Consider the following 13,530-nt stretch of genomic DNA (forward strand, 5'->3'; position numbering starts at 1 on the left):
TTGCATGAATACGATTATGCGGTGTCACCTCTTGTACAGCGTACAAGTAAATGCAAATGTTCGAGCGGTTTAAACTCCGCTGGGGAGAGATGACCTTAGAAAATAAGGCTGGATTTAATCCCAGTTGTTTGAGGATATGTGAAGTTGTGAGAGTTCTCACAGATGGGTTCTACTGAAAATGTTTGCTTGCTGCCTTTGTTATTTATAATCAGTAAAGTTGATTACTTGTGACTGTGTGCACTGTTTGCAGGTTGTATTCAACAGCAGAAGGACAGATTGATCGAGCGCATATACAATTTTCAATTGCTGATATGTACACAGTGAGTAAACAGATTATATGTCTTTAAACTGAGTTACATGTCATCTTGTTGACTGTTGTATTGCAACTGAATGTTATATAGTGTTTATATAATATGTTTATACTGTAACTTTGCAGTTGCTCTGAAGCAGTTTCTGGAGTCTGGTCCTGACTTGACTTTGGGAAGACCACCCTGGGAGGAGAAAGTTTATTGAGACTGCCCTGGGAGGAGGGTTTCAAGTAAACAACTTGAATTTTACACTGTAATGAGGAGCATGACTCCAATGGATTCTCAAATCTGTTGTTAAAAAGTGCATATGGATCTCCTAAGCATTTTTAAGAAGACGTAGCGAGAGTTGATTTAAATGTTCAGAGAGTACGGATGCTCCATCGATATAACTCTCAAAATATTTAGGACTGGATTTTCGGTTTTGCCAATTTCGGGGCGGTAATGGTGGAGGGGCGGTAACGTTTGCACCTCAGTCGGCAAAATTCATCAGCTGGGCCCTGAGTATGGGGCAGAGCGCTAAGGGAGGCATTACACATCTCTCTCTTAGGGCGCTGGGTCGGCTGAGCAACTGAAAATCCCGAGCTAAACATCCTGTAAGAGAGACTTGGGGGGGGAAAAAAACCTGAAAAAAACACCAAAAACATTCCCAATAAATAACTCACGCCACCACAACATAAATCGCAATAAAAAACAATGACACTTATCTGAGGTCGACATTACGTACCTCACTGCAGCCACTACAGCTCGGACCGCTCACTTTCACAGCCAGTCCCAGCAGGATACTCTACGGAGCGGTACGGATCGGGCCACAGCCAAAAATTGAGCCACTGTCGCAAATTTATTTGAACTTACCTTGGCCACCTCGCCTTTAAGCATCACCCCCGAAGTGCAGAGCCTGCAGCGATGGCCCTTCCCTTTAAGGGAGGGAAGGAGCCTTTTGGCGCGGCAGTGCTGCACACCTTCCGCCCCGCCTGCTGCCTCTTGCACTCCAGGAAGGAAGTGAAGTGTTTGATTTAGCACTGCACTTACTTCCTGGAGTTATTCTTTGCACGCATTGTGGTGATTCACAGTCACAGACAGGAACGGTAGCATCTGATTCACTAATGTCTGTTAGGGGAGGAAATCTGCTGTCCTTACCTGGTCTGGCCTATATGTGACAGCAATGTGGTTGATTCTGAAATGGCCCAGCAAGTCACTCAGTTGTACCAAACCCCTACATCAAAGCGACGCATTCCGAATATAATAACTGAACAATTTTCTACAGTCTTGTAAATTCAAAGAGCGTGCACGAATTTCATCAGCACTCCTAATCCTTATTTTTTTTGTATGGAAGAGTGAGATAGAGGGAATGAAGGGGTACGAAAGAAGCAAATACATAAGATAAAGTAGTAGTAGTGTGAAATTTTGAGGAGCTCAAGGCGGAAAAGGCACTGGTCCTGATGGCTGCAGTCTGAGGGAAGTCAGAGAAGAAATAGTAGAGGCTCTAACCACAATCTTTCAAACTTCCTTAGATATTGAGTTTCTGCCAGGAGACTGGAGAGTTTCAGTGTAACAGCTCAGTTCAACAACAACTTATAATTATATAGTGCTTTTAACATAGTGAAATGTGCTTTACAGGAGTATTGAGATTAAAAAAAATTGACACCGAGCCGCATAAGTAACAAATTAGAGCAGGTGACCAAAAGTTTGGTCAAATAGGTATGTTTTAAGGAGCGTCTTGAAGGAAGAAAGTGAGGTAGAGAGGCGGAAAGGTTTAGGCAGGGAGTTCCAGAGCTTAGGGCCTAGGCGACAGATGGCACAGCCACCAATGGTTGAGCAATCAGGGATTCTCAAGAGGGCAGAATTAGAAGAGCGAGGAGTTTGTGGGGCTGGAGGAGATTACAGAGATAGGGACGGGTGAGTCCATGGATGGGCAAAGCCATGGAGGGATTTGAAAATAAGGATGAGAATTTTAAAATCGAGGCATTGCTTAACCGGGAGCCAATGTAGAGCACATGGGTGATGGGTGAGCGGGACTTGGTGCAAGTTAGGACACGAACAGCTGAGTTTTGGATCACCTCTAGTTTACGTGGGGTAGAATGTGGGAGGCCAGCCAGGAGTGCGTTGGAATAGTCAAGTCTAGAGGTAACAAAGGCATGGATGAGAGCTTCAGCAGCCGATGAGCTGAGGCAAGGGAGGAGACGGGCAATGTTGTGGAGGAGAAAGGGATATGCCAGAGATCTATACATCAGTCAGCCTAACATTGGTTGAGAGTAACATTTAGAGGCAATAATATGTCCTAAAATTAATACTCACCTAGAAAAATGTGTGTTAATTAAGGAGATGGCACCTTTTTTCAAAAAAAATTTATTCGTTCACGGGATGTGGGCATCGCTGGCAAGGCCGGCATTTATTGCCCATCCCTAATTGACCTTGAGAAGATGGTGGTAAGCCACCTTCTTGAATCACTGCAGTCCATGTGGTGATGGTACTCCCACAGTGCTGTGAGGGAGGGAGTTCCAGGATTTTTACCCAGCGATGATGAAGGAATGGCCAATATACGTCCAAATCAGGATGGTGTGAAACTTGGAGGGGAACGTGGAGTTGGTGGTGTTCCCATGCGCCCGCTACCCTTGTCCTTATAGGTGGTAGAGGTCGCGGGTTTGGGAGGTGCTGCCGAAGAAGCCTTGGCGAGTTGCTGCAGTGCATCTTGTAGATGGTACACACTGCAGCCACGGTGCGCCGGTGGTGGAGGGAGTGAATGTTGAAGGTGGTGGATGGGGTGCCAATCAAACGGGCTGCTTTGTCCTGGATGGTGTGGAGCTTTTTGAATGTTGTTGGAGCTGCACTTATCCAGGCAAGTGGAGAGTATTCCATCACACTCCTGACTTGTGCCTTGTAGATGGTGGAAAGGCTCTGGGGAGTCAGGTGGTGAGACATTCGCTGCAGAATACCCAGCCTCTGACCTGCTCTTGTTGCCACAGTATTTATGTGACTGGTTCAGTTAAGTTTCTGGTCAATGGTGACCCCAGGATGTTGATGGTAGGTGATTCGGTGATTGTAATGCCATTGAATGTTAAGGGGCAGTGGTTAGACTCTCGCTTGTTGGGGATAGTCATTGCCTGGCACTTGTGTGGCGCAAATGTTACTTGCCACTTATCACCCCAAGCCTGAATGTCGTCTAGGTCTTGCTGTATATGGGCATGGACTGCTCCATTATCTGAGGAGTTGCAAATGGAACTGAATACTGTGTAGTTATCAACGAACATCCCCATTTCTGACATGATGGAAGGAAGGTCATTGATGAAGCAACTGAAGATGGTTGGATCTAGGACACTGCCCTGAGGAACTCCTGCAGCGATGTCCCGGGAGTGTGATGATCGATCTCCAACCACCACAACCATCTTCCTTTGTGCTAGGTATGACTCCAGCCAGTGGAGAGTTTTCCCTCTGATTCCCACTGACCAGTTTTACTAGAGCCTATGGGTACAAGGCAAGTCAAGCCTGGCAAGTTGTCACGTTTCCAGGATTTTGGGCATAGTAGGAGCTTAATGTAATTTATATTAAAAGGAAGGTCTCAAGTTAAATTTTGCTCACAAGGCAGAAAACTCATCCCAGAACTCACTCAGTTGAGATGGTCCCAGTCATTCAGGAAACAGCCCACTGACCAAAAATAGACCCAAAAACTTGCAACCCAATTTAAATAGAATTCTTTCAGGAAATAACAGTACTGAGAAAGGAAATGCTGTAGATGCAAATGGCTTTTCAAAAGGCGTTTGATAGCAGGCTAGTTGATGTAATGAAGGCACATGCTATTAAAGAGAGTGTGTCAGCATGGACAGGAAATTGGTTAAAGGACAGGAAACGAGTAGTGGTTAGTGAATGTTTTTCAGACTGTAGGGATGTAAACAGTGGGGTGTTCTGGGGTCAATGTTGTGGCCAATGCTCTTTTCAACATGTACAAATGATCTGGACTCGGGTAAAGGGGACACCGGCAAAAATTGCAGATGGCACAAAAATAAGGATTGTAGTTAACTGTGAAAAGGCCGTCAGGAGGACACGTCTAGTCGATTGGACAGATTGGATTTAATGAGGATAAATGCAAGATGTTACATTTTGGGAGGACGAATGAGAGGAAATAAGTACTAAATGGTAAAACTTTAAAAGAAGCAGAGGTGCTTACTTGTTCAAATACAAAATTTTAAAAAAGTGGGCATAAAAGTAAGATTGCCAAAACATGTTAATTTTGGATTCCGTGAGATGTTCCAATAAGCACTCCCTGGAGCATTTAAAATGGAGTCTCCCTTCTCCTTTCCCTCTCCAAAGATCAGGCAGGCTATGTGCCCAGCACTGCTCAGGTGGATAATCGGAGTGGGGCCTAGGTGCCAACATATGGGCAGAGTTCTCTCCTGGGAGGGAGAATCCAAATTGGAGCCAAACAATATAAACAAAGAACACCTGGCTGAAAGTGTTACTGCACCTACCAATCTAAGACCCGTAGCTGCAGCATGAGTGTATCCATAGGCTGTTTTAATGTCTTTGGCACCAGCTCCTGTAGCCCAGGTTTCATGTGGTTGATGGGCACATTAAAATAAAGCTTCTGCATTTTCCTTAACAAGCAGCTAGTAAGACTGATTGTTTTTTTGTAACTACATCTTCCTGATTGCTGACAGTCTTTCTGTGCCCAGTAAATATGTTGGGTGTGTTGGTGGTAACATCATGATGCATGCTACTATTTTCTCTACTGACGTCATAGAATCTTGCATTTGGCCCTTCATAACTGTGCTGACTCTCTTGGAAAAAGTCCTACTCCTTTGTCCTTTCCCCATATTCTTTTAATGGTTTTTTTCCTCAAATACATATCCACTTCCCTTTTAAAAACAATTATGGATTCTGCTTCCATCAATGTTTGTGGTAGAGCATTCTCACAATGTGCGGCATAATACATATATAAATAGATTAATTTCTCATAACTTCTCCCTTACTACTTTTGGTGATGATCTTAAATTTATACCCTCTAATTACAAATTCATCAGCCAGTGGAAATAGTTCTTACAATGACTTGCATTTATATAGCAACTTTAACCTGGCAAATTGTTCAGAGGCATGAGAAAAAACTGAAATTGAGCCAAAAGGAAAGATTAGGAAGGGTGACCAAAAGCTTGGTCAAAGTAGTGGGTTTTTAGGAGGGTCTTAAAAGGAGGAGAGGGAAGGATTTAGGGAAGGAAACCCAGAGAGTGGGACCTATGCAACTGAAGGCACAGTCACTAATGGTGGGACAAAGGGAGGGAGGGCGGGTGTTGGAGATGAACGGGAAGTCAGAGGAACAGAGAGTTCTGGGGTGAGTGTTGTAGGTCTGGAGGAAGTTGTAGAGATAGGGATGGACAAAGCCATGGAGGATGAGCATTTTAAATCTGAGACATTAGGAGATTGGAAGCCAATGTAGGTCAGCGAGGACAGGGTTATGAGCAAAGAAGATTTGGTTAATGCTAGTATAATGGGCTTCAATGTACCTATTTACCTCATCAAAACTCGTCATAATTTTAAATACCTCAATCCTCTTAACTTTCTCTGTTCTAAGAGAGCCGTAGTTTCTCTAGTCTCTCATCATGATTAATGCCTCTTGTCCCTAGTATCATAGTGAATCTCTTCTACAAATGTATCACAATATTCTAACTGTGGCCTAACCAATGATTTATATAGGTTTAATATTATCTCTTTGCACTTGTATTCAATACCCCTATTTATAAAACCTAGAATCGTGTTTTACCATCTTTCTCAACTTGTGCTCCCACTTTTAAAGATTTGTGTATCTGAACTCTCGAAGTTTCTATGTTACACTACTTTAAAAGTTTTATTATTTAGTATATATTTCCTCCTTCATCCTCCCAAACTATTGCCTCACATTTATCCACATTAAATTTCATCTCTCCTCTAGCTGCCCAATATATTAACCTGTCTATTTCATTCTGAAGTTGTTGAATATTTCTCTTCACAGTTAATAAGAACACAAGAACATAAGAATTAGGAGCAGGAGTAGGCCATCTAGCCCCTCGAGCCTGCTTCGCCATTTAACAAGATCACGGCTGATCTGGCCGTGGACTCAGCTCCACTTACCCGCCCGCTCCCCATAACCCTTAATTCCCTTATTGGTTAAAAATCTATCTATCTGTGACTTGAATACATTCAATGAGCTAGCCTCAACTGTTTCCTTGGGCAGAGAATTCCACAGATTCACAACCCTCTGGGAGAAGAAATTCCTTCTCAACTCGGTTTTAAATTGGCTCCCCCGTATTTTGAGGCTGTGCCCCCTAGTTCTAGTCTCCCCGACCAGTGGAAACAACCTCTCTGCCTCTATCTTGTCTATCCCTTTCATTATTTTAAATGTTTCTATAAGATCACCCCTCATCCTTCTGAACTCCAACGAGTAAAGACCCAGTCTACTCAATCTATCATCATAAGGTAACCCCCTCATCTCGGAATCAGCCTAATGAATCATCTCTGTACCCCCTCCAAAGTTAGTATATCCTTCCTTAAGTAAGATGACCAAAACTGCACGCAGTACTCCAGGTGCGGCCTCAGCAATACCCTATACAGTTGCAGAAGGACTTCCCTGATTTTGTACTCCATCCCTATCGCAATGAAGGCCAACATTCCATTCGCCTTCCTGATTACCTGTTGCACCTGCAAACTAACTTTTTGGGATTCATGCACAAGGACCCCCAGGTCCCTCTGCACTGCAGCATGTTGTAATTTCTCCCCATTCAAATAATATTCCCTTTTACTGTTTTTTTTCCCCAAGGTGGATGACCTCACACTTTCCGACATTGTATTCCATCTGCCAAACCTTAGCCCATTCGCTTAACCTATCTAAATTTCTTTGCAGCCTCTCTGTGTCCTCTACACAACCCGCTTTCCCACTAATCTTTGTGTCATCTGCAAATTTTGTTATACTACACTCTGTCCCCTCTTCCAGGTCATCTATGTATATTGTAAACAGTTGTGGTCCCAGCACCGATCCCTGTGGCACACCACTAACCACCGATTTCCAACCTGAAAAGGACCCATTTATCCCAACTCTCTGCTTTCTGTTAGCCAGCCAATTCTCTAGCCATGCTAATACATTTCCACTGACTCCGCGTACCTTTATCTTCTGCTCCCCATATGCTCCCTATTTTTATTGTCTGAATCTGTTGATATTGTGTCCCATACATAGGTCCAAATAATATACAATCAGAAAAGCAATAGATCCAACACTGACACCTGGGGATCATCATTCCTCCAGTCTGATAAACATCCATAAAATATTACTCTATTTTTGTTCTTCAACCAATTTCCAATCCTTGCTGGTGCCTTCCCATTAGCACCATATGCCTGAATTGAACCAAGAAGCCTTCTATATTGCACCTTATTAAATGTCTTTTGAAGCTCCTTGTATAGAACATTCACTGTACTTACTTTATAAATTCCCCGTTATTTCCTGAAAAACTCAATAAAATTTGTCCGATGTGATTGTCTTTTACATAATCGCTGTCTTTAATTAACCCATGTCTTTCAAAATGAGTGTTAACTATATCCTATATTAAGGTCTTTAGAATTTTACCCACTACCAATATTTGGTTGACTTGTCATGACGTGACTATTGCATAAATGGTCACTGGCAAAACTGTGACAATCTGCCTGTGCATGCATGAAATGGCCAGCCAGCACAGTCAGACAGCTTACAGGAAGACTGGCTGCCTGTTACCAAAAGGAAATGTGGGAGAGCAACATTGTATGTTTTTATTTCAAATATATACTTTATTCAAAAAATGTCAAAATACATTACAATACAATCCACAACTCACATTACATATAGCACAACACAGATTAAATGCAGTACATGGTACTCTATTTACAGAAACAGATTACAAATACATTTTCATTAACATTTTCTAAGTCATATAGACCGAGGTTTTTTTTAACACTGTTTCCAGCCCCTCGGTGTACAGTGGCGGGAAGGCCTTAAACTGTGGCCTTTCCCCACTGTGGGTTTGCGCAGCTGCACCAAACTTAAGTGCATCCCTCAGCACGATGTCCTGGATCTTGGAATGTGCCAGTCTGCAACACTCGGTCATGGACAACACCTTGCACTGAAAGACCAGCAAGTTTCGGACAGACCAAAGTGCGTCTTTCACAGAGTTGATGATTCTCGAGCAGCAGTTGATGTTTGTCTCAGTGTGCATCCCTGGGAACAGTCCGAAGAGCACAGAACCCTGTGTTACAGAGCTGCTCGGGATGAACCTGGACAGAAACCACCATTCGTTCATTCTCCAAAAAGCTGGCCTGCAATATCAAAACAGCTGGAATGGGGCAAGCCCTTTTTTAAAGGGAGGCATGCTGTGACACATTCCATGATACTGTTACTGTAGGTAGATAAAGGCAGAACTAGCTTCCAGGCGATGGCTTTTATCTTCAGCTTCCAAACAATATTTAGGTGTTAATTAACTCAGCATAACCTTGTTCGGGAAGTTTCAGTAATACCCTACTGTGGTTCATTCAACCTGGAAAGTAGACTATCCGAGGGGCTATTATGTCGTCTGTAACATCATTACACATTGTCTTATGTCTACTTGCAATTTGCCATGCGCTCCAGACACCTCGGAGGCTATGGGGACATTTAAGCCTCTGGCCGTAGAGATGCAGACATAAGAGCATGAGAACTAGGCTGGTTTGGGATGAAACAGAATTGAAAGTGAGTGCTAGAGTGTGTTAGAGATTCGTGGTAGGAGAGACAGTATATTCACTGCTGGTGGAACAGTTTGTAGATTTTAAAAAACTCTTGCTTTATGAAGTCATTATACAAATTACTTGTGCTGTTCTGTATGTGTCTTACTTAATTTTTATGAATATATCTAGTTTGTTAATTCAGATCTTGACCCAATTTGAGCATGGATGTTGAGAACACTGCAATGGCTTGGAACACTGCGTAGGGACACGAGTGACCCAGGTTTGAGATTTTAAAGGGTTCAAGGCAACAAAAATGCAGTGTAACAACATCTGGTTCATGGAGGATAGGAGAACCAGTTGCGGAAATAGCATTGAGATTGTTGCAGGAAGGAGCGACTCACTAAAATATCCTAAAAATACATCAGACTGGCCTCATGGAAAAGAATGTTCAGTGCATTTTTTTTGCTCAAAAACACAATGTGATTTCCTAGCTCACATCCCTTGTGAGTGACACTGCTCTGATAAAAGCAAGGCAAGCCTTTCTTCCTTCAAAATTTCCAAATATTACTTTTTCGTGAAAGCAGTACCAGTTTGAAGTGGCTGCTTCTTTTAAAAATGTACTTTAAAGCAGGAGAAAGTTTTAACAGCTTATTTGATTTCAAACAACAAAAGACAGCTGTTGTTTTTCTTTTCAGTATTCGTAATTCTGTGAAAATGAAACATTCAAAAATTCCAATGGATCACTTTCGCAAAAATGAGGGCAATCCGGTTAGTAGCAAACACTCTTAACCCTTGCGCTCCTATTTTGATATCTATAATTTCCAAATACTACTATAACCATTTAACAAGCACATCCCAGTCCTTTGAACGTGCTACCCAAATCTTCTCTTGCAGATCATGTCAGTGCAAAGTGATATCAACCTGGGACCATCCGCCAATCCCTAGTAAGTTCATTTTAATATTGGAATAATAACCTATTGTAATTGAAGATATTTCATTTAGAAATGGTTATTTGTTTGCAGTGCCAAACCAACGGATTTTGATTTTCTAAAAGTTATTGGAAAAGGGAGTTTTGGAAAAGTGAGTGAATTGTTTTTCTACTGGTTCGATTTTATCTTATTCTGTTTATACTTTTATATTTGAGTTTTTCCTGCAAAATAAATGTTGAACCTGCTTTACTAAACTGCTATATTTTGTTTCCACTTCCTATAGAGTGTCATTCTTTTTCAAAGATACTTTTTATTTAAGCTCAGCTAAATCCAGGTTGACCAAAAAAAAGACTGTTTATATAAACTTGCATCTGACTTTGAATGTTTACAAATTTGTTAATTCAAACTTGCCTAAAATTAACTTATACTTACAATATAGATTTGGAAAATATGTAACTTTTAAAGCCTATCTGTTGAGTGTAATATGCAGATTTGGGACTTTAACCTGAAACTCTAAACTTTTATTTAGGTTCTCCTTGCAAAACGTAAATCGGATGGCAAATTTTATGCCATCAAAGTCTTGCAGAAGAAAATGATCCTGAATAGAAAAGAGGCAAGTATTAAATTGCCCTCAATGCTTAACTCCTTGAAAGTACACTTCAATGCAGACTTAAATGTTACTCTGAAACCCTTAATTACTATAACACACATGTCCCGAAGGAATTTTCACACAGCATAGAGTATCAAAATGGAGTGGCAGTTGAATTTATTGTGTACAATACTTAATAAATGAAAACAGTTAGCAGTACAGGCAACTCTCGATTATCCGGGTCCCTCGGGGATTGGGCTATTCCGGGTAAACGGTTTTTCCGTTAGGGTGAGTCTACATTTTAAAGTTAAAACTTTAATGAATAAATACAATCGTTAGGGCGAGTTTACATTTATAAGTTAAAACTTTAATGAATCAATACAATCAGCTACAAACAGTAACAAAAGATGAACATTACCAGCATGCATGTACAGGTTCTGTGCCTGGAATCCGGTGCCGGCACTGCCCCCGTTCCCAACGCCAGCGGCGGCCGCGAGAGACAGCGGCTGCAGCAATACGCACACACACACACACACCAGCAAAGTAAGGACAGAGGAGGGTGATTTTTACAGTGAGTGAGAGAGAGAGAATGTGCGAGTGTGAGAGAGAGAGTGTGTGAGAGAGAGAATGAGCAAATACAAATGAGCACAGTGTTTGGAAGGCGATTTTTCCAAATTATTTGGAGCTGTCTTTTCACCTGAAAGCAACAGAATTTTAAATCCCGTTACAACAGTTTCCCGCTGGATCCGTGTACGGATAATCAAGAGTTGCTTGTATATGAAATGTTTAGAACAAGATAGTGGAGCACTTCTTAATTATTTGTAAATGGGAGCTCAAACAGTTAAGTTCTATTTACCTCGCGATGATGATTTTGTTTTAAGGATTGGTGCAGTTGTGTTCACAGACCAAGCTCAGAAACAAGTCATGGACGTTGGTGGCAGTAATACCAACATCTTTAGTGACTGGTAAACCATGGTGAGATCATTATTCTCTCCATATGAAAACAGAAAATGCTGGAAATACTCAGCAGGTCGGGCAGCATCTGTGGAGAGAGAAACAGAGTTAACGTTTCAGGTCGATGAACTTTCATCAGAACTGGAAAAAGTTAGAGATGTGACAGATTTTAAGCAGGGGCAGGAAAAGGGGGGAGGGGAGGAAAGAACAAAAGGGAAGGTCTGTGATAGGAAGACACAGGAGAGATTCAGAAGACGAAAGGGACGGTGGTGCAAGGTAAAAGGAGATGGTAATGGGACAAGTTAAGAAACAAGATGAGGTGTAAATGGGAATGGCAGAAACATCAACAGCTGCCATGTGGAAAAAATGGGGCCAGAAGTTATGGTCTGAAATTGTTGAACTCGATGTTGAGTCCAGAAGGCTGTAAAGTGCCTAATCAAACGATGAGGTGCTGTTCCTCGAGCTTACATTGAGCTTCGTTGGAACAGTGTAAGAGGCCAAAGACTGAGAGGTCAGAGTAAGAGTGGAGCGGAGAATTAAAGCGACATGCGACCTGACTGTATATCGATGCCATCCAGTCTTCAGTGATCCACTAGATGATTAATCTAGTACATGTTTCAAAGTCCAAATGCTGATTCTACAACATGTATTTATATAGCACCTTTTAATGTAGAAAAACACCCAAAAGCGCTCCACAGAGATGTCTTCAAAATGGATGCCAAGCCAAGTTAGGAGATTTAAGGGTGGAAGTTTGGTCAGAGATGGATTTTAAGGAGGGCCTTAAAGGACCAGAGAGAGGTGAAGAGGGCTTTAGCAAAGGAATTCAAGAGTGTGTGGCCTAGGTAGCTGATGGCTTTGCCGCCAATGGTTGGATGAAGGGAGGGAGGGATTGCAACAGGGTCAGAGCAGAGGAATGGAGAGTTAAGGTGGGTGGGGGAATGAGGCAGTTTATAGGACTAGACAAGGTTATATAGATAAGGAGGATGCGACCATAAAAGGATTTGAACACAAAGATGAGAATCTTAAATTTGAGGCATGGGTAGGAACAGAAGGCAACTATGTCAGCAAGGACAAGGGTGATGGGTGAGGGAGACTTGGTGCAAGATATGATACGGGTTATAGAATTCTGGACGAGCGAAGTTTATGATAGGTGGCTAATAGGATGCTGACCAGCAGACATTGGAATAGTTGAGTCTGAAGGTCATAAAGGCATGGATGAGGGTTTTAGCAGACGATTGGCTGAGGTAGGTGTGATTTTAGAGAGGTGGTCGTAGGCAGTCTTTGTAATGGAGAGAATATGGAGTCAGAAACACAGCTCAGGATCGCATAGAATTTGTGGCAGAGGCTAAAGATGATGACTTTTGTCTTCCTTATGTTTAGCTGGAGGAAATTGTAGCTTATCCAAAACTGAATGTTGGACAAGCAGTCTAACAACACAGTGGCAGTGGAGGGTTCAAGAGAAAGTGGTGGTGAGGTAGAGCTGATGCTGTCAGCATATATGTGGAAGCTGACCCCATATTTGCAGATAATGCTACTAAAGGGTAGCAGGTAGATGAGGAAGAGGAAGGAGGTCAACAATAGATCCTTGGGGAACTCCAGATGTCACGATACAGGGATGGGAAGAGAAGCAATTGCTGGAGGTACTCTAGTGATGATCAGATAGATAAAAGTCTAAGCAAGGGAGCTGGATAACAAAGAGGCATTGCAGGAGAATGGTGTGTTCAACCATGTTAAAGGCTGCAGAGAGGTTGAGGAAGATGACGAGAAATATTCCACCATGATCAGTCACAGAGAATGTAGTTCATCGTGACTTTTGTTAGGGCCAAATTAGTGCTGTGCTGGGGAAAAATCTGATTGGAGGGATTCAAATAGGTGGGAAAGATAAGTACAGATATAGGAGGCGACAATATATTTAAGGACTTCAGAGAGGAAGGACTCCTCGCTATTCTCATTGAGGCACTAACCCATCTAGTTTATAGAATTAAATGTTTGTATAAGATCACCAACAGTAATATCTACCTTATTGTCTTTGAAACGCACCTGGCTGTGGCCTGTCATTGAA

At 42.2% G+C, this 13,530-nt stretch overlaps 1 protein-coding gene across 1 annotated transcript in view; it reads left to right on the top strand.

Moving 5' to 3' along the window:
• The first annotated feature begins 299 nt into the window (after positions 1–299).
• The window catches only part of LOC139277630 (serine/threonine-protein kinase Sgk2-like), a 33,404-nt gene continuing 20,173 nt past the window's right edge, over positions 300–13,530 (top strand). Inside the window, exons 1-5 of the mRNA XM_070896367.1 lie at positions 300–320; positions 9,692–9,764; positions 9,891–9,940; positions 10,019–10,076; positions 10,455–10,538. Coding sequence (XP_070752468.1) covers positions 9,711–9,764; positions 9,891–9,940; positions 10,019–10,076; positions 10,455–10,538 — 246 coding nt within the window. The 5' untranslated portion in view covers positions 300–320; positions 9,692–9,710. The remainder of the gene's footprint in view (positions 321–9,691; positions 9,765–9,890; positions 9,941–10,018; positions 10,077–10,454; positions 10,539–13,530) is intronic.

Source organism: Pristiophorus japonicus, chromosome 12 (genome assembly GCF_044704955.1).
Source record: "Pristiophorus japonicus isolate sPriJap1 chromosome 12, sPriJap1.hap1, whole genome shotgun sequence".
In the NCBI taxonomy this organism is placed as follows: Eukaryota; Metazoa; Chordata; class Chondrichthyes; family Pristiophoridae; genus Pristiophorus; species Pristiophorus japonicus.